Source organism: Rhamphochromis sp. 'chilingali', assembly GCF_963969265.1.
Source record: "Rhamphochromis sp. 'chilingali' genome assembly, chromosome: 11".
Taxonomy (NCBI): Eukaryota; Metazoa; Chordata; class Actinopteri; order Cichliformes; family Cichlidae; genus Rhamphochromis; species Rhamphochromis sp. 'chilingali'.
This window is the reverse complement of record NC_137938.1, coordinates 14687794-14715586: the sequence shown is the minus strand read 5'-3', so window position 1 is coordinate 14715586 and position 27793 is coordinate 14687794. Positions and strand designations below refer to the sequence as shown.

General features: G+C 42.6%; 1 protein-coding gene across 4 annotated transcripts; it reads left to right on the top strand.

The window, feature by feature from the left end:
* The first annotated feature begins 88 nt into the window (after nt 1–88).
* On the top strand, nt 89–26475 carry zhx2a (zinc fingers and homeoboxes 2a). 4 transcript variants are annotated; one of them, XM_080895427.1, is made up of 14 exons: nt 89–523; nt 12602–12762; nt 16285–16764; nt 16982–17698; nt 18284–18496; nt 18651–18914; nt 19023–19238; nt 19629–19713; nt 20574–20759; nt 22599–23002; nt 24551–24797; nt 24931–25087; nt 25440–25559; nt 26156–26475. In XM_080895427.1, exons 3-13 carry the CDS (start codon nt 16666–16668, stop codon nt 25555–25557), a joined length of 2706 nt encoding a protein of 901 aa, XP_080751553.1. In that variant the 5' UTR covers nt 89–523; nt 12602–12762; nt 16285–16665; the 3' UTR covers nt 25558–25559; nt 26156–26475. The 4 variants fall into 4 exon arrangements, with proteins under 4 accessions (XP_080751553.1, XP_080751552.1, XP_080751551.1 ...); XM_080895426.1 differs by lacking the exon at nt 12602–12762 and adding an exon at nt 2088–2140; XM_080895425.1 differs by lacking the exon at nt 12602–12762.
* The last annotated feature ends 1318 nt before the right edge of the window (nt 26476–27793 follow it).

The window sequence follows — 27793 nt, the reverse complement described above, 5'->3', positions numbered from 1 at the left end:
AGGGAGATACTGGAGTGGGCGTGGTAACAGGCGGGGGGCGGGACTTTAAGGGCCGCAAAAGCCCACCCCCTGAGCTTCTTAAATATTCAATTAGCTCCGAGCAGAGAGGCAGGCATCAGCACGGGGGGAAACTTGACGGCAAGAAGACTCGGTTCATTCATTTTTGGAGCAGCGGGACTGCTTCATGGAGACACTAGCACTCCTGTTGTGTTCCCGGAGAGTTGTTTCACTTTCTCCGGCCTGCCGTTAAACTTTTCACGGCCGTAACACCATGGACCCGCTGTGGACGGGCACCGGCGCTTCGGTACGGCATGCAAATACGTACTCTGACGTCGGCGATCATGTGGCTTTTGGCGTAGATCCTCCTTGTGATCGCCAATTTTTTCTTTCCTGTCGCCTGTTGTCTGCTCGGTTATCGAGCCGCCGAGAGAGTGTTTGAAACAGATTCGGCGTGTTTGTCGGCTCTCCAGCGGCTCTGGGATTGTACCGCACTACCTGAGCGTCGCGCCAAAACGGTGGGCAGGTAAGAAATGGAGAAACTCTTCTTCGTGTTTTTTTTCTCTCCCTCATCTCCCTCCTTCTCCCCACGGCTCCCCCCTCGAAAAGTCTCTCAAGTTAAAACTGCGTGTAGTTGTTTGTTTGCGCCCCTCTCGCGGCTCGTTCGGGCTTAGCGTGGTTCCCAAAACACCCACGCGCCTCTGGATAAATATTTTAACTTGTCTGGCCGCGTGAACTTTGCCTGCCCCTGCCGTTTCCACCTGCGTGCTCTCGCAACGTTTCCCGACAACTTCTTAATTGGACGTTTTCGCCTCCTCCGCGTTTCAAGTTGTGTGTTCGGTGTGTTGTGTGACCGTGGCGGGGGAAGGCAGACGGGAGGAACATCGTGCCTACTTTTCCTCCTCCCCGTGTCGACATAACCAGCAAAACATGGCCGTCCTTTGCCGACATGTTGTTACGTCGATGGCGAGAGGGGGAACATTTGGGGAGAGTATTTTTTTTTTTTCCTCCCTGCGCCCCTCTGTCACGTTTTCGGGCTGGCCAGAGGAAACAACCGTTGGGACTCCTTACCAGCGGCGTGCACCAGCTCGCATTCAGGCGTGCTGAGGTTTGAGTGTAACTTTTGGAGTCCGACGTTGTTTATAGACTTTGATTCGTGAGTCTCTGCGATGTAGGCGTAACGTTACCCCTGGTGATGCCTCCTCCCCTCCCGAGACCGCGGTTCTTACTGCAGGCAGGCAGTGCTGTTGCAGTGGGTCTGAAACTGCTGTAAAAGCCAGGCGTGGTTCTCTTTTATTAATAATATGAAGTTTGGTCATGAGGCCCGTGGCCCAAACTGTGAGCAGCCTCTGTAGCACTCAGCTGGGGTCAGTGCTCTCTGTCCACCAGTACGTTTTTGGAAGTAACCTGCGTGTACACACTGAGGTGACACAATGCCCAAACACAAATGTTAACACATTGCCCAGTTATACATTTAGGATGTTTCCTATATTAATCGTTGTTTATTTATTTTTACACATAACAGTGCATACAGATCTGGCTCTGTCATCTTTATTACTGGATAAATACTCATTATGAACATTTGAGGTGCTTTAGGAGAGTTGGGTGATACCTCAGTCTGGCACTAAATTTCTTTACCAGCTATGCAGTAAAATGCAGTGCCGTTGGCTCTGTTAGCGCTTCATTCATGTGGGCAGTCATCATTATTATTTTCCATGCAGCACATGGGAAAAATCATTAATGTGGGTGACTGTTAAATGTTCTTATTTACCAAATAACAGACCGAGGTGTTTGTAATAAGGAAAATTAATGGTGACATTCAGTTACAGCAGTCTGCAGCAACTGCCAGTGGCACTTGTGGTTTGATTATCAGTGCGCAGATTAAATATAAAGCCACACTGCAAATACTGTCTATAATAATTAAAAGTGCACGTATAGTCGGCATGGTCACTCCCTACAAGTGAAAAAACTAGTTGGTTAAAAAAGAAAACATTCCCGCAGTTGTCTGTCTGGTGTAAATTTTTAAAATGTGTTGTTCATTTCACGCTGTTCCCTCAGCTCTACGATGACCTGATGTTTTGTGTTTCTAGGCTTTCTCTGAACAACAGCGATTCCTCCCCTCCCACCCTCTTGTGTTAAAGATGTAAGTGATTTTGATCAGAGTGCAGTTAACCCTCCTGTCAGCCGCGTTACCAGCAATTCCTCTGGGTATAAACTTGGGCTCCGCTCACTAAGCCACGCACCCTTGCTCTTTCTGTGTGAAGAGACATTTGGCTCGTGTTTTTGTTCTTCGCGTGGTTTTCCACTTGTGATCTGCCAAAATCAGAGAAGATGTTATGTAATTTGGAATGACAGCCGGATCGTTTTCATTGGTAGCTGAATAATCAGAGCGGATACCTTCTTTTCTGGATTAGAAGTACACAATCACATTTCGTTTTTTTTCTCTTTTCTTTTTTTAATCGTAATTTGCTTTATTGCAGAATGGTGTAGGGAGCGTTGCTGCCAAAATTAATAAGAAACCAGAAAATTTGCTCAACAAACAGTCTGTTACAAGCCAGTAAAATCCCTATTGCCATCTGAAGTCAGGTATATGGGACAACATTACTGATTTGTTTTTACAGTTTGGCAGATGTGTTTAATCCCGTGAGAAACAGTTTAATTAATTTATTTATTTTTAAGGGATGTGTTCTTGGTATAGCTCTAGGGATTAGCGAAATGCACAGATGTCGGTGTCCTACCTTGTCCGATGCATCAGCCATCGGTCCACCATCACAACACTGTGGAGAATTTTAGCAAACAGACAATCATTGGGTTTATTTATTAAAGCGTTATGCTGCTATAGTTTTTAAAGAACTGGCATAAAAACAAATCTGCTCTTGTTTAAAAGCTGATTTTATTTATTCTCTCCTTCCTAGCTTCCTCAACAGTCTTTCTCAATGTACTGTGACCCCTTCGAATGTCACAGCCAAAACATCCAGCTGGGAAGTGAGCCGCTCTATTTGTTCCTAGGGGCGTTTTATTCGTTTGCTCTAGTCAGATGGTGGAAAATGAACAAGACTCAGTCTGTCACAGTTATTCAAATAACGAGGGGGAAAAAAAAAATCAGAGCATCAAGAATTGGTGTCAAATTATAACCGAGGAACTGAATGAAAACAAAAAGATCTTTCTGTTTGATTCACTCCCGACAGCCTGTACACAAGCTGTTCCAAATCAAAGCAAAGCCAAAAGGTGCGTTAACAGCGGGAAAAGTCAAGGCTGATGTTTTGTTTATTTAAAATAAAAAATAAAAAAATTACACACACGCTGCAACCAAACTAGCTTTTAATCTTTCAACATTGTTTTTGTATTCTGACAATGAATTGAGCGCAGTCTCGTCAAATGTGACTTTTAGAGAGGACGTGTGATATCTCATTGTTGACAGTCATCAGGATTGGCACAGATGTTGTATGTGCCAATCATGCTAGCAATCTTGTGAGATTGTCAGAGTGCAAATAAGCTAATATGGAGCAGAAAGCTATCAGTTCAGGGTTTTTTTTTTTTTTTTTTTTTTTTTTTTTTTTGTTGTTGTTTCTGTTTTTGTAATAGAGAAATTCTGTATTTTTTTTTTTTTTTTTTTTTCGATAAATGAAAGTGGACAGGCAGCTTGAGGGTTTTTTTTTGTTTTTTTTTCCCCCTTAGGGGTCTAAGCTTCCTTGAAGGCAGAGAATGACATTAGGATTAGATAACATATTTGATCAGATTGAACTGTTCTTGGTTTTTGGATTGCTTTTCTCTTCCCAGTCCAGCTCTTGTGTAATTTGTCATACCTTCCCTTCCTTAAGTATGGTTGCTTGACAGCCACCCTTTCACTAAGGATGTTAGGCCTGCCACTTCTTTTATCCTCCAACAGAACACTACACGCCATGGAGAGACATGCAGGTTTTTGGCTAATAGCTCTTTGGGAATCATCTTGTTGGTGCAAAAATGTTATTTTGCACCTCTCAGACTTCTATCTTTGGCATATTTTTTAAAAAAAAAGTAAATTCAACTAAAGAAAGGACAGAATGATGTTTTTGTGACAGGCTGCTAGTAACAAAAGAAACCTATTAAAATTGGTTATTTGATAAGTCGTCTGTTATGTTTGCACACAATAGTTCATATATCTTGAGTTGGATGCCTACTGGAATTCATAGATCAGTGTTAAATCTCTTAACAAACAAAAATCCTCTGAAGCAAATGTGGTGAATCAAGACTTTTACACAGTACTATATATAATGTGTACTTTTAAAATATACTTTCTTTTCTGCTGTTGTCAGCATTTGAAGTAAGCAACAGGTTTCCACATTAACCCCGGGCAGATTGTTGTAGTTTGTTTAACTCAAACAATAATCTGAAGCACGATAACATCAGAGCCTGTTCAATTTACAGTGACAGTTTGGAGGGTGTAATGATGGGAAATTTGTGTTAAAAGGGGTCATTGCCATAATGTACGCTTAGTAGCTCGATGGGCGTCTGCTTGATTTTTTTTATTTTTTTACAGCCGTATGTTAACAGTGAACCATCAACCCACGTTGCTTGTTTTTTTTTTTTGTTTTTTTTTCCCTCCAGGTTTATGCATCCGGATAGAAATAATATAAACTGCATGTGAGTGCACAAGCATCAATTTATGGTCACACATTTTTATGTTTGTCTTTAGCTCACGCTTGTATTCCACAATCTACGGCTGCTGTTTTTTAGAGACTAGCAGACCTGTCGTGGGTTTTTAACACAGACTTTTTTTTTTTTTTCTTTTACACTAATTGGGAATGCATTTCCTGACCACACATCACATTTCCACATCAAACTGTGAGTCCTATAATGGCTGTCCATTCTCTTGGTGAAACACTGGAATGAGTCATCACGGGTTGGAGGATGGAGGTTGTTGCTGTCATCACGGCCTGTCGTGCTCAGCTTGGCACAGTACTGACATCACCAGCATCTACGCTGTGCTTTGTTCCAGTGTTTTCTCAGTTCAGGTCCTCCTCTCCGCTGTGCTTCCGCCGGCTTCTCAGACGTGTTGTTAGGTGACTAAGGCAACCACAGAGATGAGCTCATCACCTGTAGGTGGGGCTGAGAGGGAGGATGTGAGGAGACAACTTAGGGAAAACAAGAAATCAACACTTGTATTAGAGACCACTTGTGATGTCTGAGCTTGGTACACAAGAAGACGTTGGTTAGCACTTACCGTACTGAAAGTGATGCAGATGGACAACTGGAGCCAATGGAGACTTGAGCCTCACACGCATTTTAACCTGTAAAAGTAATTCTCCATGTTAGCATCAGGTCGATATTTCAGCTTAAAAGAGCTGCCATTCGTCAGCTCAGGACCTAGTTGAATTCCTTGAAATATTCCCCCACAGCAGAAACATTTCCAGGTAAAGCACACAAAAGGTCGCAGCGTTCTTAACCGCTGACAGTTTTACGTTTCCACTAAGGCAATCCCCATCTCTTAATGGATCACTTGATATGGTGTCGCCCGCTCGTTCTCTTGAAAATCTTATCGCCGAATAGGGGGCGGGTCACGGATAAGGAACTGAATGTACGTTTACAATGCTAGAAATTCAAACTGAATGAAGGGTGTCGAGGAGAAAACTGGTGACACGGAGAGAAAGAAGGGGTGACAAAGAAAAGAAAGGAGACACTAGAGCCAGAATGTCTAAGCAGTGTGAGAGAGAGAGAAACAAGAGACAGTCTAGCATTGAGACTGCAAGATAGGTGGGTGTGTGTGGGAGAAAACTGTGTACACTGGAACCCACCATTAATATCTGCAGTCAGTCATTTTATAAGCAGTGGATCATTGTATTTTATTAAAGTGTTCACTGCTTAATTGCCACATTGCTATTCACCAATAGGCTTAAATAATTCTTTTTTTTTTTCCTTGTGTAAGGATTTTACCCTCCTGTGTACATCATCCATCAGCCAGTGGTCTTGTTTCTCACAGCTTCTGCCGCAGGGTCAAACTTAAACTGTCAGTGCGCCCCAGGGCAGCTGTGGCTACAATGTAGCTTGCCGTCACCAGTGTGTGAATGTGTGTGTGAATGGGTGAATGACTGAATGTAGTGTAAAGCGCTTTGGGGTCCTTAGGGACTGAGTAAAGCGCTATACAAATGCAGGCCATTTACCATTTAAAATAAGTTGTGCTGAACAAATCCACTGGTGAAATCTGAACTTAACAACCACCACATGGAAGTTAAACAAAAAAAAAAGTTGGGTTTTATCTTCCTGCACACAGTCATGTAGACCATTTGTGCCTGAGGATGTGTACACACTGGCTTCCCTGCTACCATTAGGCTGTGTCCTCAAGAATTTCAAGTTTAAGGGAAAGGGAGAGGGTGCTTGGAGAAGAGGGAGCTTGCTAAAAGGCTTTCTGCACTGCACCACGTCAACCAGTGGAAACGCTCAGACACACCCCTTCTGCACAGCCGAGCCCAATGGGGAAAGGCTGGAGATCGTTCACAACATAAGCCACACCCACTGCAGGGAAGGCAGAGATTGACAGGTGGGAAATCCATCCGCACAGAGCATTGACTGCTCACCGAGGCTCGTGGCAAACACGAAACACTCCATTGCAAGGTAGTTTAGAGAAATGTGGAGGCAGAGTGTCCTCTGCATATTGAGGACATACTATATGCAAACATCACACCGCATTACGCTACAGTGCAATTTCACTTGGGGCAAACTTTGGACTAAAGCTTTAAAAATCCCTCTCATGTTCTGTTGTTGACCTGATTTGACCTTTGCCCTACTTAATTTGTTCCCTAAATATAACCGAATAATCACATTTTTGCCCTTCCCGGAGGGATCGGAAAAGCCTAATATAGTAAGGTTTGGCAAGTCGTTTAAGCTTTTAAAAGTGTGTGGAGTACAAGAGTTTTATCTGATGGGAGAGTGAAAAAAGAGTGCACAGCTGGGGTGGGTGTGGTTGCAGTGGATGAGTAGTGTGCAAAGAGGAACACAGAACCAATTCGCCTAAACAAAAAAAAATGTTAATGAGAGATATATTTTTAAACTTTTTTTTTTTTTTCCCATTTGTGGTTACCCAACACCACATGTGCTATCAATTCCTTACTTCTTGTAGTTGCTGTATCAAATGAGTGCTCAATGACATTTTGGCCCTCATCATTTGGGTCGCCAGGGGAACCTCATCAACGAGTGTTCATCACAATTGTTATAACATATGTTATGACAACAGTCCTATAAAATGACAGGTAAAACGTTACTCTAGAAATGGCAGAGACCAAGTTTGTTTGTGTAACAATGCCTAAGACTGAGCTGATGGTTATGAAGTAAATATAAATACTGTAACTAGCTTCTACACTCTTTCAGCCTTCAGTTAACTGCTGGTATCCCAAGTCTGACTCGCAGCTGTACGCATACGTCTCGGTCATGTCAGCAAAGCTTAAGCACCAGGCTGCTCTGCTAGTAAAGTTAGCTAATGGCAAATATGATGATAGTGGAATTTACATTATTCAAGTGTCTCCTTGCCACACATTACACTAGCTTAGCAGGCCTCAGGTACTGTCCCCTGGACTAGGGTCCCAAGTAAATCCTAGTGGCAATAGCTGCCCACATGTAAGTTGTGACTGTGTACGTGTTGCACAATAGTGTTGGCTACAAGTCAGTTTCTGTCACACTTCAGGCAACACAAAATCTAAGATAGCCCACCATAGTGTGACTCATATGTTTAAGATGCATCCCATAAGAGTCCAGTAATGTGGGATCCAATGCCATACAAATATATTTATTTTTTAGGATCTAGCGCCCCCCCCCCCCCCCCCCCCCCCTTTTTTTTTTTTTTTTTTTTTTCCAAAGACGAAACTCTAAAAAAAAAAAAAAAAAAAAATTAACATTGAGTTGGATTATTCACATCGCAGCTGTCGTGACACTGATTGACCTCTGCAGCATCTCTGCTCTTGGATGCAAGCACACACTCACGCACATTTTCTGTTGGTTACAGTGTTACCATAGTAACACAACCATCGGGTGTAGAGTGGGTGACACTTGGATATTTTTATAGCCTGCCCTTTTGTGTGTGTGAGAGACGGTGCTCTTGTGTGTGTTCAATGAAGAGACAGGTGTGTGTGCTCGCGCAGTTTTAATGTGTGAACAAGATTAAATGGAGGACTGGATTCATGATCAAATGCAGTGTAGCCTGCTGGACGGCGTTTCCTGTGTACTGTATGGGGAACTTGTAATGAGGTCACCACAGGGATGATGAGCCTAGTTTCCTGGAGATGTCATATCAGGATTTGGTGAATTGATCTATTCTAGTAAAGAAAACTCCTGCTCAGTCCCATCAACTTTAGTAGCTTAGAGAGTACAGTAGGGCAGGTAGATTTGAAAAAAGTAGTCCTTGTACCACTATTTTAATCACGACTCCAAGATGGCACATGTAACAATAAAATGCCATTTAAGAAGCATAGGACGGGCCACATTCCCTTTTGGCAGAATCACCATTTTCATCATTAGTCTTCATACCAGCCCAGCAAAAGTAGCACTGCTCTGTTGCTATGCAGAACATACCAAGCCCTCAAACACAGTGCAGTACTTTGCTTTGCTCTAGAGGAGCCGCGTGATGAGATTTAAATTAATTCTGCGACGGTCCGAAATTCTGCTCTTCTCCCCTCCCCACATGTACACGCACACACACACACACACGCCCCAACTGGGACACGTTGTATTAATGGCGACGGTGCTTCTCCTCAACCACACAAGTGAGACGTACGCATTGTCCTCCTCACTGCAGTGGCTGACTCTTGGAACAAGCAGTCAGGAGGGAAAACTCTCAAAACAAGACGGGGAGAGAGGAGCACGCCCCATACAGCAAAGCCAAAAGAGCAGTGCGTGCAATACGTTTTAGTGATAGATGTGTGACTGAGCCATGGAGTCTTTTTTTTTTTTTTTCTTTCTTCCCTGTATTAAAGTATCAGCAAAGTCGTGTCACTCTTATAGTCGGTGCAGTTGCAGTTTTTTGGTTTCTCTGCCGCCTTCTTGTCCTCTGCTTGTTATTTTAGAGCTTCAGTGTGCCCGGTTGGATTGTACTTCATGCATGGCTTCAAGTGCGGTAACCGCAGAGGTTGCCATTCATGTGCCTTTGTGACTGGATGCCTGAAAACTCTGGTACTATGTATGTGTTACAACATCAATTTCCTCAGTCGTATTTGCTCCTCTGCTAACAATGAAATCCACCAGCTGTTTAGCTCAATCTTAGTTCAGGTTGTATAGAGCAATGAGTCAACGCTAACCATTTCACATTTCAGACCCAGTGTGGTCTTGCAAAAGACTCCTGATCAGTTTTTGCTTTATAACTTTGATTCATTGCAGTTTTTTAAGTTATCCATTAAAAAATGCTAACTTCTAGAAAAATAAAGCATTGCTATGAATTATTAGCAGTTTAATAGGTAGTGACAAGCTGGCACGTGGGCTTTATACTCCTGATAGGTGTTTTTGTGCGACAGAAGGCTGCCCTGCTTGACCAAAAGTCCGGCCTTTGAGACACTTTTATCCTTTACCCCACTTTGAGATTATGTTAATGACGTCCAGAAATAGGAGTTGAGTTGAGAGAGCTGCTGTGACTCATCTGCTCACTGTCGTTTCCTTCTCGCTACCGCTTGGATAGATGTCCCGCCTTATACCACTGTTATGTTTCTGTCATATTAAATCATGATGTCTGTCTTCATACATTAGACAGGCTCAGTGGTATGCAGGGTTTGTATTGATTTCCCCTGTGTCCTCCTCAGTATGTATGCCAGTGTGTATCTTACGCTGATTACTGCCTGGGATGATAAATGTATTCGCTGCCTGGCAGCATTAAAATGTTGCTTCTTCAGAAAGACTGCTCCACTAATATAATGCACCAAGCAGACAGACAGCTAGACAACGGGAAAGTACAGACAGACAGACGGCAGCCAGGCAGGCAGGCAAGGGGGCTGCCAGGCTGAGTATTCATACAAGTTTAATGAGCATCCAGACAGTCGGGAGTTTGTGACTCCAGCTCGGAGCTCACTCTGCACACAGACGCTGACTGGCTGATGAGGTTAGACACACTAACAAACAGGTGGGAGACTGAAGGTTTCACCTGGGTTGTGGCCGTAGCCAAGTTTGAGTACGGAGTGATTAATATTTTTGGTATTTGGTATGAAGTGAAAGTTGCCATGGCGAAAGCTCAGACAGCCAACTAGTTCACATTTCGTTCAGCTCTGCAGCTGAGGTGTTTAGAGCCAAGTAATCATTCTGGAAAGGCCTCATATTCTTTTCAAGGACACCTGATAATATATACATATACTTTTTTTTTTTTTTTTTTTAATGCGTGAGACTTTAGAGTATCCATTAAAAAGTTTATTAAGGTATCTAGATAAACCTAGACAGTTTTTCAGCACTGTGGCTGTTAATCGTACTTGTCTTTTCCATCATTGGATTTGGGGCTCCCAAGTAGCCAGCGGGAGTGCAACCCCTCCCTCCTCTGCTGAAAATGACAGAGTAGAGAGAGGAAGAGGCTCTCTGTGCCAGTGTTTCCTCAGTGTTCACCAGTATTTACACAGGCTTTTCTCTTTGTTTGAGACAGTCCACGCACATGTTTAACTTAACTGCAACAAATCAGACTGCAGTGCGGTCTGTGTTTATGTTGTGTAATATGATGGACTTCTATCAGATTCTGAGCAGTGTCTGAGTCAAACTTGTTCTCGGCGTGTTTTTTGTTTTTGTTTTTTTTTTTTAAATAAAACCGGTGACTCAGTAGTACTGACTTATGAAGCAAACTCCTCCTGATGTCATTCAGTGACTTGGTGAACATTTTTGAGAAGCTTGGAGCAGCGAGTTGAAAGCACTGAGTCATTGTTGAGGCGCGTAGAAATTGCTATAGCATACAAATACAGATGTTGCGTAAAGGAAAGCGTTTAACTTGCATCCACCCTGCTTGTGTGGGTTAAGCTCAGTGCTCCCTCTGCCCTGTTGTGCCTCAATCACCTACAGTGGGGCAAAAAAGTATTTAGTCAGCCACCGATTGTGCAAGTTCCCCCACCTAAAATGATGACAGAGGTCAGTAATTTGCACCAGAGGTACACTTCAACTGTGAGAGACAGAATGTGAAAAAAAAATCCATGAATCCACATGGTAGGATTTGTAAAGAATTTATTTGTAAATCAGGGTGGAAAATAAGTATTTGGTCAATAACAAAAATACAACTCAATACTTTGTAACATAACCTTTGTTGGCAATAACAGAGGTCAAACGTTTACTATAGGTCTTTACCAGGTTTGCACACACAGTAGCTGGTATTTTGGCCCATTCCTCCATGCAGATCTTCTCGAGAGCAGTGATGTTTTGGGGCTGTCGCCGAGCAACACGGACTTTCAACTCCCGCCACAGATTTTCTATGGGGTTGAGGTCTGGAGACTGGCTAGGCCACTCCAGGACTTTCAAATGCTTCTTACGGAGCCACTCCTTTGTTGCCCGGGCGGTGTGTTTTGGATCATTGTCATGTTGGAAGACCCAGCCTCGTTTCATCTTCAAAGTTCTCACTGATGGAAGGAGGTTTTGGCTCAAAATCTCACGATACATGGCCCCATTCATTCTGTCCTTAACACGGATCAGTCGTCCTGTCCCCTTGGCAGAAAAACAGCCCCATAGCATGATGTTTCCATCCCCATGCTTCACAGTAGGTATGGTGTTCTTGGGATGCAACTCAGTATTCTTCTTCCTCCAAACACGACGAGTTGAGTTTATACCAAAAAGTTCTACTTTGGTTTCATCTGACCACATGACATTCTCCCAATCCTCTGCTGTATCATCCATGTGCTCTCTGGCAAACTTCAGACGGGCCTGGACATGCACTGGCTTCAGCAGCGGAACACGTCTGGCACTGCGGGATTTGATTCCCTGCCGTTGTAGTGTGTTACTGATGGTGACCTTTGTTACTTTGGTCCCAGCTCTCTGCAGGTCATTCACCAGGTCCCCCCGTGTGGTTCTGGGATCTTTGCTCACCGTTCCCATGATCATTTTGACCCCACGGGATGAGATCTTGCGTGGAGCCCCAGATCGAGGGAGATTATCAGTGGTCTTGTATGTCTTCCATTTTCTGATGATTGCTCCCACAGTTGATTTTTTTCACACCAAGCTGCTTGCCTATTGTAGATTCACTCTTCCCAGTCTGGTGCAGGTCTACAATACTTTTCCTGGTGTCCTTCGAAAGCTCTTTGGTCTTGGCCATGGCGGAGTTTGGAGTCTGACTGTTTGAGGCTGTGGACAGGTGTCTTTTATACAGATGATGAGTTCAAACAGGTGCCATTCATACAGGTAACGAGTGGGGGACAGAAAAGCTTTTTACAGACGACGTTACAGGTCTGTGAGAGCCAGAGATTTTCCTTGTTTGAGGTGACCAAATACTTATTTTCCACCCTAATTTACGAATAAATTCTTTACAAATCCTACCATGTGAATTCATGGATTTTTTTTTTTTTCACATTCTGTCTCTCACAGTTGAAGTGTACCTCTGGTGCAAATTACTGACCTCTGTCATCATTTTAAGTGGGGGAACTTGCACAATCGGTGGCTGACTAAATACTTTTTTGCCCCACTGTAACTGCAGAAATCCAAAAAATGCATTCAAGGCCGGTGAGGCGGCACTGGTTCAGTGGGTCATATGAAGTGGCTCTTCAGATGCAGCTGACAGATGCATCTCCCATTCTGCCCTACCAGATGTGTGCTACAGTGCTGGATTTTGGGCAAGGCCAGTGAGAGACACTGATGGTAAGTGGTGCTCTTGAGGGCTCAAATGTTTTTTTTTTTTTTTTCCCACATAAAAAGCATCCCAAGGAGGTTTTAAACTGAGCCAAAAACAGAACTGCAGTATTTTTATATCCGTTTTGTTAAATGAGCTCAGCCATAGTATTTCTCTTTGTTAAATGGCCAGAAATAACATGGCATACAATAGCTCCATATTTACATAGTAGTGTAAAGACTGTCTGCCATACTGTAAGTTTGCTTACTTTGCTTTTGGATGGTGAAAAGACTGAGAACTCTCTTCAAAGTGCTGCTCATGCCTTGAAGTCAATATTCTGGAAAGTGGGTTTTCTTTTTTCTTTTTTTTTCCTTCCCACTGACTGTACCTTGACCTTCCACAATGGCTCAGAAAAATACAAGAAATGTGCCAGTGTATGGATCCAGCAGGATTGCAAATTCCCAGACTGTCAAAACACTGAGCCTGAAATTTATTTTAGTTTTTGTCTCTAAAAGCACCAAACACAGTTGGGTGGTGTGTGTGTGTATATACAGCCTCCGTCAGGATGTAGCAGCCACTTGACTACAGCTCCACAGTTGCTATAGCGACACCATGGTAATGAGTCTGCATTTTAATGATGCCTCAGTGGGTCGTTTGAGGGGATGAGATATCTCGGGACAATGAGTGGACTTGCGAATGATGGCGTGTTGAAGGGGAATCGCGCCTTTTGATTAATGTGTAGCTGATGGAGAGATCCAGGAAAAGTATGTGAGACTTTCGCATGATCGAAGTTCAGGCCTAATATTTGCAGCTGATGGATTACCCTGAAGTCACATTGTTGCTCTTGCTCTGCCCTGCATCGTACAATCATACTACTTATCGTTCTTCTGTCCAGATTAAATTGCCATGTGATGCTTCTGGGTAAATAGAAGTATGAAATATTTAAATGGTGTTGTATACGTGGGATTCATATTTGGAAGAGGTTTTCTCGTCCTCTGTGCTTATGCGGCTTGATAGAAGAGCACCGCTGCTGCATCGACTCATTTGATTTTTACTCATGTGGATATGAGTATGAAGCTTCAGCGTGAGGCCTCCAGAATATCAATAGACTTTTTCAGTCAGATAAGCTTTTCTTTTTCCTCTCTCTTCCCACTCAGTACAATATTACCCAAGAAAAGTTTCCTATTCTCTCAGTCCTTCAGCTTTTTGTAACTGCTGCTACTTTATGAAGTTCTCATTTCCACTAAAACTCAAATAAAGAAGCTCGCAGCTTTAAAAGATTTGGATCAGAAGCTGCTTTATCTCTGGTTTCTCACTCTGTTCACGCTTGGCAGCACAATCTGATTTATGAATGATTAGTCAATATTTCTCAGGACAACTTGTCTTACAGCAGCAGACCTGTCAGCTGCATATATTTGCATACCGGCCGTGTTGCCGAGTCACAGTGATGAAAGTGTGATGATTAAAAGTTTTACTCTACATAAATAGACAACACTGGAGCACTGTTGTGGAACTTAAAATAAAAATCATCTCATCTAGTTGAATATATCTGCCACTTATGAAGGCCAAGTGAAACCGACAGACTGTAACAATAGCAGGTTTGTGTGATTTAAATAAATGTTGCTTGAGTGACAGATTGGAGAACTGGACTCGTGAGCTCCTTTAGTCAGGGGATCCAGTCATGCTGTTATGGATGGCATTATACTGGCGTTGTTTGGGTCCACTGGTCTCAAACTGTCCAGAGTCTTGAGGCAGAATCGATGCTGGGACAACACCTGACAAGACCAGGTTTGTGCTCTGTTGTAGACTAAACACAGGGAGCTACAAACCCCATGGACAGAGACTGTTGCAGGGAATAAAACACAGGTGTAATGTATAACAGCGGTCTCCAACCTTTTTTGCGCCCGACATTATTTTCACGGACCGGCCTTTAAGTGCAACAAAATAAAACCAGTACCGGTACCAAAAAAAAAGAAGATTTATTCATAACACACGTGAAAAGACCCAGGAAAACCGAGTTAACGATAAAAACGATAACAAAATAACGCTGAAAACCGATTTTAAAAACCCTGAAAACCATACATTTCACACCTGAGCCTCAACTCTCACGGACCGGTACCGGTCCGAGGCCCGGGGGTTGGGGACCGCTGATGTATAGTATCTCGGATTTTCTTTTAATTTGTCACATATTTGTATTTATTCAGTTGCCATTTCAGAGAATTGCTGTTTGATCCAATATTCATTTTTCATTAGCCACGCACAGGAAGATGTGTCTGATCAATGAATAATTAATCCAAATTGCAGTATAGACAACCCACCCACAGGAGGTCACGAGCCAGTGTACTGCTGGTAAATTAGAGGGTTGCATGAGGTACAAAATATTTGCCAAATCAAATATGCAGATCAGAAATAATAAGATTTTCATCCTCTGTGGCAACTTTAAAAGGAAGCAGTTGAAAGAAGAAAAAATGATTATGCTGCTCAAAAAATTATAAGTAAAGGATTTCAACTTGAATATTTCATTCATCAAGACTTAATGTGGGATTTAAATATCCCTTGATCCCTTAACCCCCATACCAGTTGCAGCTGCACCCCTCTGAATGGTATCTTCCTGATAAATAGACGTCCTCTTTCTCTCCACCATTGCCATGTTTGCTCATAGGTGATCATCTGATTCTTTGTTTGAGGTTTTTTTTTTTTTTTTTAATATGTAGCATGCATGTTGAGTTCCCAGCGGTTGTTGAACTTGGCAGTATATGAATTAAAATGAAGAAGTACAGAGTTATGCATCAGTCTTCCAGTGTATAGTGTTGTTTGCTCTTCTAGTTTACTTCACCTAGCTTCTAAAAGGTAGTTGGCCAGAAAAGTCCAAAGCACTGTTGGACTTTTTCTGTTTCCCAGTCTTTCGAGGGCCAGCTTTGTACTGCTCTGACCACCTGTAAGCTTTCTGCTGTGCTTATGTATCAGCCACCTTTTTTACTTTGAGCCATTTTTGCTCACTGCCCAGCAGTTGGCTTTACCTCCTTTGGACAGTGGTGTGCTGCACCCCTACATGGGTCAGTTTGGTGCCAACTCAAAAATATTCATGTTTCTTCTTTCCCATGTTGGTTTTTTGTGTGTGTGTCTGTTTAAAGGGAACTGATGTTGTGGGAATGTTTATGGTTCTTACTTTGTGGTGCATTGCATATATTGTACATTATAGAAAAAACATTTTATTTTATTTTATTTTAGAGCCCAACACATTTTATTTATTGGTGTAATTCTTTAAAATCATTCCTGTGAAAAGCTGGTATGACTCATGTTATTCATATATTCCTGCGTCTTATGTAGACACATTAGGCCACACATGCCTTGCTGATATAACTGTAACATGCTGCTGTCTGCATACAAATATGTCATTCTAGCTCAGCTTTGATTTCCTTGTCTTTAAAGTTATCATAGTTTCATAGATGTGTTTTAGGAAGTAGAGTACATGCAAAGAAAAGGGAAATATATGTTTTTAAACATATATAAAAAAATACACTGCTTTTTCTCTACTTTCTGCCATCTAGGTAGCGTCCTATCATGCAGTCCGAGGAGATCAGCCAGCACTGGAGCTGACACTGTCAGTGAGCCCAGCCTACATGACACTACAGGAGTCCCATCTCTGCCAGACTTTCACCGCCTACTGTCCTCCTCCTTTCTCCAGCCAATAATTTTACTCTGGGGGGGGTGAGTGTTCCTCGGACTCTGATCCCAGTCTCACAAGTTGTCCGGTGCTTGCTACCTCGGGATCTATATCTGTATTCTTCTAGTAGGCAGTCCTCCTGACTGCACTTCAGCACCTTAAGAAGGTCTTTGCATACAAGTCCTGCATCCTGGAACTTCAGCCATAGCCTCCTTTATAGCATCCCTGGCCAAACACGAGCACCGGGACAAACCCATCCACCAACATGTCCAGTCGACGTAAGGCCTCCACTCCCTGTATGATCCGACCAGAGCAGACAATGGTGGAGCTGGATGATGAAGTGGAGGACTCTCAGAACATGGAGGTAGGCTCTGCCAACAGCATGTGGGTTTTCAGTATTGTTTTATTTATTTATTTATTTTTTAATGGTGTACTTAGTTGAATTACTTTTAGTAATCCATATTTGAATAATTGTTGGGAGGAAGAATTAGATTTGTTTGGAGTTCAGTGGGCATGATTCAGATGATAAATTGATATATCCAGATTTAAAAATGTAATTCTGTTGTACCTTCTCCTGCCAGACAACAACAGAGAACCATACCCAAGGGGTGCCTATGGATAGCAGTTCAACACAACCCGAGCAATCCATGGACTTGGATGTAATGGAAAAGGCCTCTGACCCTCCTTTGGCTCCTGACAAACCAGCAGCTGAGCCACCAGACGTTTCTAAGCCTCAGCGCAGACAGCAGGGGGGATATGAGTGCAAATACTGCCCCTTTTCTACCCAGAATTTGAATACTTTCAAAGAACACGTAGACGCAAACCACCCAAATGTCATCCTTAACCCCCTGTACCTGTGTGCTGTCTGTAACTTCAACACAAAAAAGTTTGACACCCTGACGGAACACAACGAGAGGTGCCACCCAGGGGAGAGCAACTTTAAATTTAAACGTATAAAAATGAACAACCAGACAATCTTAGAACAGACGATAGAGGGGTGCAGCAACAACGCTGTCATTTACAACACTTCTGGTGCCATTTCCGGCAAAGGGGACGAACTCGGCACTGTGCCACTGAGCAAACCCACCACAGTCAAAATCGGTAAACCAAAAATAATGACATCGGATAACAAACGGACAGACTCCCAGTTGGGAAAAATAACTGCGGATCTCACCAAGAAACCAATCACAGCTGTCAATGTGAATGGTACGGTCATCATCCCGGAGTCGACTCTCCTTAAAGCAGACGGCCTTTCTCACATCATGCCTTCCCTGCAGCGGCCTCTAAACTATACCCAGGTAGGAAAAAGTGGAGGAACAGTAAGCAGGAATTAGCTTAGCTTACCTGGACATGAGTGGAAACAACTAACTTCATTCTGTTCACATTTAAAACCTTTATTTTGAAGCAATTTTTTAAAATAAAGTCATTGTTTTAAATTATACAAGATGTAACATAATTATTAGTTAGCTTAGTAGCCTGGCTAGCTTTTTCTCCTGAAGAATTTATGCTAACTATGCTAACTCTAATTCTTGGGCTTAGCTCCATATTTAGTAGATAGTAGTTAGAGCGATATCGCTAGAACCATACAAAAGTTGGAAGATTTTGCTGTTAATGCTTTGTTACAACCATGCACTCAATAACCCAGTTAGTTTTGTGATATTTGGATAAGTGTTTATTTTGTGCAGTTTATCATTGCATGCAAAAAAACACGATCTTCATCTGCAGTCTATAAAAGCAGAATAGCTTACATGGCGAATTAAGTTTTCTGCAGGTTTCTTCCTGTTAAAATAGTTTTTTTTCCTTCCCACTGTCACCAAGTGCTTACTCTTAGGAGGGCATCTCATTGTTGCATTGCACTTTTTTTTTTTCTTTCTTTTTTTTAGGTGCCGAAGATTGCAGTGCCCCTCAACACAACCAAATACAACCCCACATTGGACGACAACCTGACGCTGATCTCGTCCTTCAACAAGTTCCCCTACCCAACACAGGCTGAGCTCTCGTGGCTCACCGCAGCATCAAAACATCCAGAGGAGCAGATCAAAGTCTGGTTCACCACACAGCGGCTCAAACAGGGTATCAGCTGGTCACCTGAGGAGGTAGGAGAATTGTGTTTATTTTTGTCCCGGTTTTTCACAATAAACATAAAAACAAAACATAGTAATATAAATAATAACTGTATTTAATTTACAGTCACTAAATGTACCAATCAGGTTGTGGGACATGTATAAAATGTCTGTTTTTCAATGACAGGTGGAAGAAGCGAGGAAGAAAATGTTCAATGGTACAATATCCTCCGTGCCTCAGACTTTCACCGTGGTTACTCCTCAGCTCAACTCCCAATCATCTACCAACCAGTCCACCTCAAGCACGCCCTCCAAACCCATGCAGCCAGCAGCCTCTGTCCTGCAGTCCCTGCCCTGTCAGCTCCTGGGACAGACCAGCCTTGTGCTGACTCCTGTAGCCAATGGCTCTACTGTTACTTGTGCACCACTGGCACTCACAGTGGCTAACCAGGTACAAAACTCTAGGTGGAAAATGGCAGTCTTTAAGGCAGCAGAAGCAGGGGAGGGGTAACTTGCCTTAGCTTTGAGCATGGAAAATGTTCTTTCATGATTACTGCAGGTGGCGCAGTCGCTCAAACGACCCTTAGCCTCTCCTTCGGTTGCTACAGAGAGTAAACGGCCCTCCATCATTCAGACCATCTTTGCCCCGATGGCCACATCCAAGCTGGCATCATCTAAAGTGCTGAGTTTCACCGTTGACCCCAATAAAACATCAGAGCAGCTGTCTGTGCTGAGGTCCAGCTACACACAGTGCCCTTTCCCTGAGGAAGATGAGGTAAGAATAAGCGAGTGAGAAAAGTTTTTTGTGCTACCGTGATAGGTATCACTGCTTGTATTTTCTAGTTGTTGTTTTTTCCCCAAACACCCAGGTGGTTCTTTTGTTTTTTGTTTTTTTCTTCTTCTTTTGGCTGCTCCTTTTAGTTGTTGCCACAGTGGATCTATCTGACTTATCCATAGCATCCTGATCAGTCACACTAACCCTCCATGTCCTCCTTCACTACAACCATGAATCTTTTCTGGGAAGATTCATGGATGTGGGGAAGAGGTAGTCCTCTTTGGTCTTTCCATATCCCATATCCCTGCTGTGTACATGTCCATTTCCAAACATGCAGTTGAGGGGAAAATTACTGTAGTTATTACTTTGATGTATCTTGTCATGTGGTAGATTTACAGGCTGATAGAGACCACCGGGTTATCCAGAGGAGAGATAAAGAAGTGGTTCAGTGAGCAAAGACTCCTCAATCTCAAAGGTATGTGACGTATTTAGTGCTGCAATAAGGAAACATGTGAAAAACAAGAGCACTGAAGGGCAAGTGCTATACTAAAACTTGTGTTTTATGATGTTTTTATTACAACATACTGACGTCAGTCTGTTTTTTGGGAATCCCTAATATTGACCTCTGTATTGTTTTCATAGATTATTTGTGCTCATGTCAACATTTAAATTTAGTGTAGTATTTTAATCTTTTTCATTCATTGTGAAGTCAGAATATTGTACAGGGGGGATGTTTTAAAGAGCTCAAACAGAGTGCTTATGTCCTCCAGTGACTAATACATTGCTTTAAAGTTTGGAGATGATCCAGTGGAAACTAATTCTTTTTCCTAATTCATATGACCCGTCATGAGCTTGAAGCATTGCCTACTAAAATAGTGTATTTTATTATCTTTATAAGCAATAAAAAATTACAAGATTATATCTTTATTTTGCAGTGTCTGATTTCATTTTTCGCATTTGGTGTGACTGTGACCTGATTTTCACCTAAATTAAATTAGTTTGAGTTTCTGTTATTATCTAATATTCTACAGAATTTGAAAATGATATCTTTGAAGACTGGATACTAATCTGCTAACGGACAAGTCATTACAAACTGCCTCTTTTTGGCAAGAGAACTACATTTTTCTCTATGTGCAACAAGTACATTTAGTACTAAAAGGTGGATTTCAATGGCTACATCACCATAATTAGAAAATTATACTCTAAAGCTGGCCTTTAAGGATCGTTTCTAGGCATTGCGCTGTATCATCCAGAAATAATACTCACATGTGTTGTGTTAGAAGAATATCCTAGCATGTTTTGGTCCGTAAATATTTCTTTCTGTCGTACTTGAAGGTGTTCCTCCTCCACCTGTGCTGGTCAAAGCAGAGGTAACACCACTTCCTAAAGATGCCCCAATAAAGAAAGCGGTCCCCAGCCAGTTTCCACTGTTAGAGCGGGTGAAGGGGAAGTCGTCGGAGCAGCTGAAGGCGCTGGAGGAGAGTTTCCAGAAAAGTAGCTCTCCAACAGAGGCAGAGCTAGGTAAAGCCTGCAGCAAAGTCTCTCTCACAGGGGGGAATAGCTGTGTGCATGATAGGGAAAAGTATTTAAAAAATAAAAAACAAGGCTGTGGGTCAAGTTGGAGTGTTGTACATTAGCCTTGTCGTTTAAATTTTGCCGGGCAGTACTGCACAAACATCAGTGACGTATATCACAATAAGCCCAAGCCCAGAAAGCCCACTGCCTTGCAACACCCCTAGTTTGTAATGATGAACTCCAGTGGTTGCACAGAAAAGCTGGATGTAGCAAAATGATACAAACGCGTTTCTTCAGGAAAGTGTTGGCAAGTGTCCTGCTCATGAATATAAAACTGTCATGTTATATGTAACACCAGCTACAGGTGGAGACATCTGTCCTGTCAACTTGTGTTCTTCTGATACCTCATTAGGCCTTTTTGAGCTTCACCAGGCTTTGTTGAAAGATTAACCTACGTTTTAGTTAGCTAGCATCTTTCATGACAAATCAGTGAAACCCAGGAACAAAACTTTCAAGCAGAGATGAAGAAACAAGAAGAAACATTAATGGGTGGAGTAGGGATTTATGTTATGAAGATCAAGGTCACCAGAGTTTAAATATTTCAACTGAAAGTGGTGATGAGGACCTGACCAAGTGGTCAAAATCAACAGTGAAAATTAGTCCATAGTTGATATTGGCATGTTGGTGTGGTGAGCTAGAAACATGCAGGAAGCTCTCCACCACGGTTTGGTGCCCCTGTTGAGCGCAGCAAAGGCCAGATAACATGTCCCATTTCCACCCAGGAAAAGTGAGAAAAATGAGCCGAGGGAAAGTGAACAGACACAGAGCCCAGTAAAGGAAGGACACCAGCCAGCACAACCAGGGTGCTGGGACATAACCGCGGTGGCACAATATGACCCAGCCCCACAAGGTACCCACCTGATCTCCACCGTGACTGAGGGGGGCAGACCACGGGAAAGAAAAAGAGGCCCCTATAGATCCACGTCCCACAACAACCCATACCACCCAAGGTAGAGAGCCGCAGCTCTTAGATAGGGCCTGAAAAGAAAAATGCTTTTCCATACGTCTACCAGCTGCAGGTCACCCAGTCCAAAGCCAACCTGGCAGAACCCATTGGATGCCATCCTTGGGGTGGATCCATCCCCCATCCAGCACCGAACCCGCTCTGGCCAGTGCCAGGAAATGACCTTCAACCTTCCCACCACAGCAAGACACCAGGCCAGCCCCCGCACATCACAGATCTTGCAGTAGACAGAAACATTTGAGCACTGAAGGCTTCAGCCAAAGAAGTTATCTGCAAACTTTCTAAATTTGCTGAGAAACTGATGTCATGTAATGAATGTAATTTTTCTTTTATTTCTTGGTGGTTAAACCATCTGACTCCACATTTTTTGATGTGTGCAGATCAGAGACATAGGACAGTCGCCTTGGAGATCAGGAGTTAATTATGCACAGAGCGCTCTGTGTCAGTCAAAAAATGTTGTGAATTACAGAACTTTTAATGTACTCGTTAAAAAGTGAAGTGGTATTAGCCAACTAGTTAGTTATGTTCTATATCATGGTCCTAAATTTAGGATGTAAATGTTAAAATTTCTTTAAGAAAAAAGTAATATTTTCTTCAGTCTTTACTAGTTCACAGCATGCGACTTAATTCCCTTCCGCCCCAGAGGAGCTACGGGCTCGTCCCTGGTGGGTGCCTGGTTGGCAGGAATAGCAGGAATATTTTTAATGAGGCCATTTTTTAAGACCCCCAGAGACAGACCAAATTCCAAGGTTTAAAAAAAAAAAAAAAGAACTTAAATAAATAAAACTGTGAGCTATTGAACTCCTATTGTTCTCCTGCAGATCAGCTGGCCCAGGAGACCAGGCTGTCCAAGACAGAGGTTGACTGCTGGTTTTCGGAGCGCAGGGCACTGAGGGACAACATGGAGAAGACTTTACTCACAATGGCTGCTAAGAACACGGAGGACAGAATAGAGCGGCCGGGTGCGCTGCTTAATGGGGCTTCTCATCGAGAGCAGGACGGGAAGCCTCTCCGCTCCTCTCCGCATCCGCCTGTCCTTTCCTCCTCCTCGTCTTCCTCCCCCCCTGTGCTTGCCGCTTCCTCCCCTCGGCCTCCGACCCAACCCTCATCTGCATCGCCTCCCATCCTCACGTCATCCTGCTCCTCTTCTCCACATCCTCCCATCCTGTCAGCCTCCACGAGCCCAGCTCCCATCAGCAGCCGCTCCCTCGCCCTCCTCAGGGAGGTAAGAGTTGATAAAGACACATTTCCATTTATGCTGATTACATAGCAGAGTGTTAGAATATGCAACAGAGTATAAACATGAACTAATGTAAACCTAATTTTAGGAAAAGGTATTTTAAGTTAGTTGGTGAGATGTTAAAGAAGTGAAACATTGTGGACGGTTATCATATAGAAAAAATCTACATGATTGACTCTGTAACACACAGCAAGATAATACCGTAGATGAGTTTCACGTACGGTACTCTGCAAATTTGGAACAGAAAAATTTTCACACATAACATGCGTATATTTTTAGCACTTTGTTCACATATTATCTTCCACATGAAAACACCTAATAACATGTTGCATAACCATTAACACACACTGCACATGCCTGCTGTAAATGCTGGCAGTTGCAATAATAAAAATAAATGATAATAAATTTTATTTGTGGGCACCTTTCAACACAAAGCAACAAGAACAGTATTGAAAGGTCAGGATAACAAAAATATTAAACATAGAACATCTAAAACAGGATCATATGTAAATGAACCAAATGGGATTTCAGCTGATATTTGAACTCTGTCAAGGAGTCAAGCTGACGAAGGTGCTATCGTAACAAGTTCCAAGAAATGGGGAGCGAGTGAGCTGGGTGGACGTAATATGGTCCGTAGACTTGTTGTAGAGATCTCTACCATCTGGAGCCAATTGGTGTCCCAGAAAAGAACTCCTCAGAAAGAATGCAGTTAGAATAATCCAAATGAGGTGACTGGACTATGAACCAAGGCTTGTATGCTGTGTTGAGAAAGAAAGAAAAGGGCGAAGTCTAGAAATGTTACAAAGGTGGAAGTAAGCTGAGCACGAGACGTTACTCATGTGGGATTAGAGTGACAATCATCCACTAGAGATTACAAAAGGTTTTATTCTGGAAAGTGAGGCTTTTTGATCTTTTGATAAGAATAACTTTACTTTTATTGCCACTGATACTGAGCTGATTGACTGTCATCCAAGTGGTGATGTCCTGTAGAGGAGGTGAGGAGTGTAAGAAGTAATACTGCGTCTACAAAAGAGCTCCTTGCACATGTAACCCGCTGATTTCACCGCTGCTTGTCAAGGCTGCTGCCTTTTTCTGCTGGAAAAGGTCATGTGACTAATCGGCAAAGGACATACTGTGATTGATATTGACATCATTTCCTGTGTGCCAGCACTGCATGTGTTATCCAGGGTGGAACAAATACATTGTCATTTTGAACGCTTTATTTTGGATAATGTTATAAAGTACATAAAATATATTTACGTGTTCCTTTCAGGTGAGCATTTTTAAGTTGGCTTTTGTAGTTAGTTTTGGTTGGTTATTGGTGCTCTTTACAAATTTTTACATGTCATTTAATGTATAACACTGCATTCCAGATTTTAATAATCCATAAGCCAATTGTTAATATTTGTATGACAAGTTATTTAGTTGCTAATTGTTTAACTTGAAGCAAGAGCACAGAGGCCCAATAAAACATGTTGTTTTTGCTTTGTAATTTTTGAATTCCACGTATATCTTTGTTGCTTGCCATGACAGACGTTTTGCCGGACCCAGTGGCCATCTCCTGAGGAGTACAGTCAGCTGGAGGTGCAAACAAGTCTTGGACGCACTGACATTGTACGCTGGTTCAAGGACCACCGCTCTGCACTGAAGAACGGCGAAACTCTCGACTGGATGGAAGGTTTCCAAGGCGTTGCAGAGAAGCAGAAAGCAAGCCAGGAACAGAACGGTCAGAGTTCTGAGAAGAACAAGTGCATTTCCTTGGAAATCAAGGCTGTAAAAGGTAAGTTTTGGAGGAGAACATAGAGTAGTGTCATTTTTTTTCTTTTCTTTACTTTTTTGTAGAGTCTGAAACTCTTTGGCTTGTTTTGGTGCTTCTTTTGCTCATTTTCCAAATTCTACATCTCTGTGTTCAGTGGACAAGGCTGTTGAGAAAGTATCTACTCCAGAACAGTCCAAACAGCCAGAGCAGGACAAAGTCCAGCGGTTGACAGACAGACTGGCAGATGGTGTGACCGACCTGAGCCGGACCAGGCCGGACCAGAACAGCTCAAATGCCACTGAAAAAGGAAGGTGAGTGAAGAAGAGGCAAAGAAAGTCTTTTATCTTCTATTGTCAGAGTCATGTTAGGCAGAACAAAAAAAAAAGAAGAAACTTGCTGCCAATATTTGATTTTTATTTATGTATTTATTTTAAACTCCTATCTGAGGAGTTATTTTAAGATACCTTTCCAAGAGCAGTCCAGAAGTACCGCATCATATGGACACTCTAAGCTGTGGGTGCCAAGCTACTGATTTTCATGAAGGGTTTATGCTGCATTTCTTAGAAACATCAGTGCAAAGCTTAAAGAGAAAGTCTTTTCTTTATTTCCAGTTCCCAGAAGCAGTCTGTTTGTGTTCAAACTTTCAGTCTGTTTTCTTGCCAGGTGGGTAAAGGTGACCTTGGCTGTGGGGGAGGATGGTGAAGGAGGAGCGGAAAGACAAAGGTTGGCAACTGACACGGACATTCTGACCTTGGAGCAACCGGGGAGGGTCACTGGTTGATGGTGAGTTGAACTGGGTGAAACAGCCCTTTTTATTTGTTAGCAGTGTGAGCTTAAATCTGTTGCAGTAAAAACAGAAGACTGATGTGTGAAAGCATTGCACCTTCAAAGTCTGCCACAAAGGTTTCATGGTGTCTCGCTGCCTCTCACTCATGCTGGGATATGTTCCAGTCCTCTGCAACCATCCTATAGGAAACATGGATCGTGCTAAGAGATTTATTCATGCCAAGTGAAGCTTGGCTTAAATAAATGGTGAACTGCTCCTTTTTTAAGATGCCACAGCTGCAGCCTCCGGCTATCCAGGAAGTTATTAGTGTGCAATTACCTCTGATTGGTCCTTCACAAAGATAGCAGACACCATCAATTAGCATGGAGATGGACTACATGTTCACACACAAATCATTACAGTCACAAGAAGGCAGAGCAAAGGGAGCAGATGACAATAGATTTCTGTTTCTACTGTATGTCCACAACAGCAAACTGTCATAAAAATATTGAATTCTAATCTGGGGAAGCAGATGAAACACATTTAATTTGAACACGAAAGGAAGAACTGTAACACAAGTATTGATTCAGGCTTTGTCTCTGGTTCTGTACAGTACATCACTGACTGCTGAGTCACCGACGACCTGAGATGGCCAAACATGGAAGCAGTGATGTCATTGTCTGCCTGTGATGTCATCCCAACATCCTGGGGGACTGTGGAGTTGCACCATTAAAGCACTTGATGGAAGCGTAGACCCTGACATTTAGAGGAGTGCCAAAGCTGGACTTGATGCATTGCTCTTACTACAGTGCTTGCTCTCTTTGTTTTTTGTTTTTTAAGAAAAAAAAGAGCCCTGTAAATATTTTCTGTATTACTAGAGTTTGTACAGTTTTCCTGAGAAAACGTTTTTTGGTTTTTTTTTTTTTTGGTTTTTTAAAGAAAAAGGCTGACTGTTGTCCCAAAAACCTGGAATGTTCGGTTTGGTTTTGTTCTTTGAGATCAAACTGTATGATATAGTCTGTCATTTGCTGAAGATCAGACGTATTTTTTGAAAATCACTACTCATTATGAGTAGACTTTGATGGCACTTGCATATTTCCCTGTGGTAGTGATAGATATTGTCATGACCGCCTGAATGAAAACTGTTAGGAACTTTTTTGTAACTTTTTGCTTGTCTTCTGCACCTTAACTCGCCCTCTGTAGAATTACAGTAGAGAAGATGGAAATCACTCAGAAGTGTCAGAGCAAAGGAAGTAGAAGGAGTGATGGTATCTTTTTGTTTTTTCTTTTGGGCAAACTGAACACAGCTACAGCTTCACCGCTGAGAGACCAGAGAATGAACACAAACAGCCACAGACCAAGACTAACCGCATTAGGGTGGATGCATGAACGCTCCGTACATCCTAAACTCTGTTATCTTTCCTCATCGGCTCGCTCCTGCATCAGAACCCGGGGCATGTCCAAGACACTGAAACAGTACAGAATGTTCACGTTCCTGATTAACTCCACCGAGCGGAGGGCGGAGTGTCTGTTCGATCGCACCGTGCTGCCTTTTCAGCTCTCTTATCAGACGTTTCCCGTCGGCTTCAGAAGTGGGCAGAGCACAGCCGGGCTGAGGATTTCAGCTTAGCGGTCCAGTGTTTTTAAAAACTTGCCTGAAAACGCCAAAAGCATATTTTTGAAAAACCTTTTAATGCATGGCACACAATAATCAAAGCTCCTTTACTTGAGCCGTGTCAGGTATCCACTTTGCTCAGCTGCGATCTGTGAGCACACCGCTGGTGATTACGTAGGTTCTTCTGATCAAAGCCAGATCGGGTTCAGCTGATTTCTGTACAGACAGACATTTGGAATGTCACAGCACCCAAAGCTGTCATGAAATACTTGCATGTACTTCAACTTTTTTTTTTCTTACTCATTTTCAAGAATGATTAAAAGAAATAAATATTTAATAATAAATATTAAATATTTGTGCAGTCAAAGAAAGTTCAGTTAACCCTCGGTTTAACAGCAGGTGTATGGCTGTGTGCTGGCTGAATGTCTGTTGCTGCTGCTACTGCTTTAGTTTCACTTTCAGTTATGTATCTGGGATACTGTAATTTTGTTTTTCTTTTTTGCTAGTATGAAATACAGCTTGTATTTTCATTTTCTACTTACAGTCTGCTGTAACTCAATAAAAACACAACCAACTGTAAAGCCTTCCCTTGGTCTTCCGGTGTAAATGACACACACCAAATTTAAAGCCTTTTGT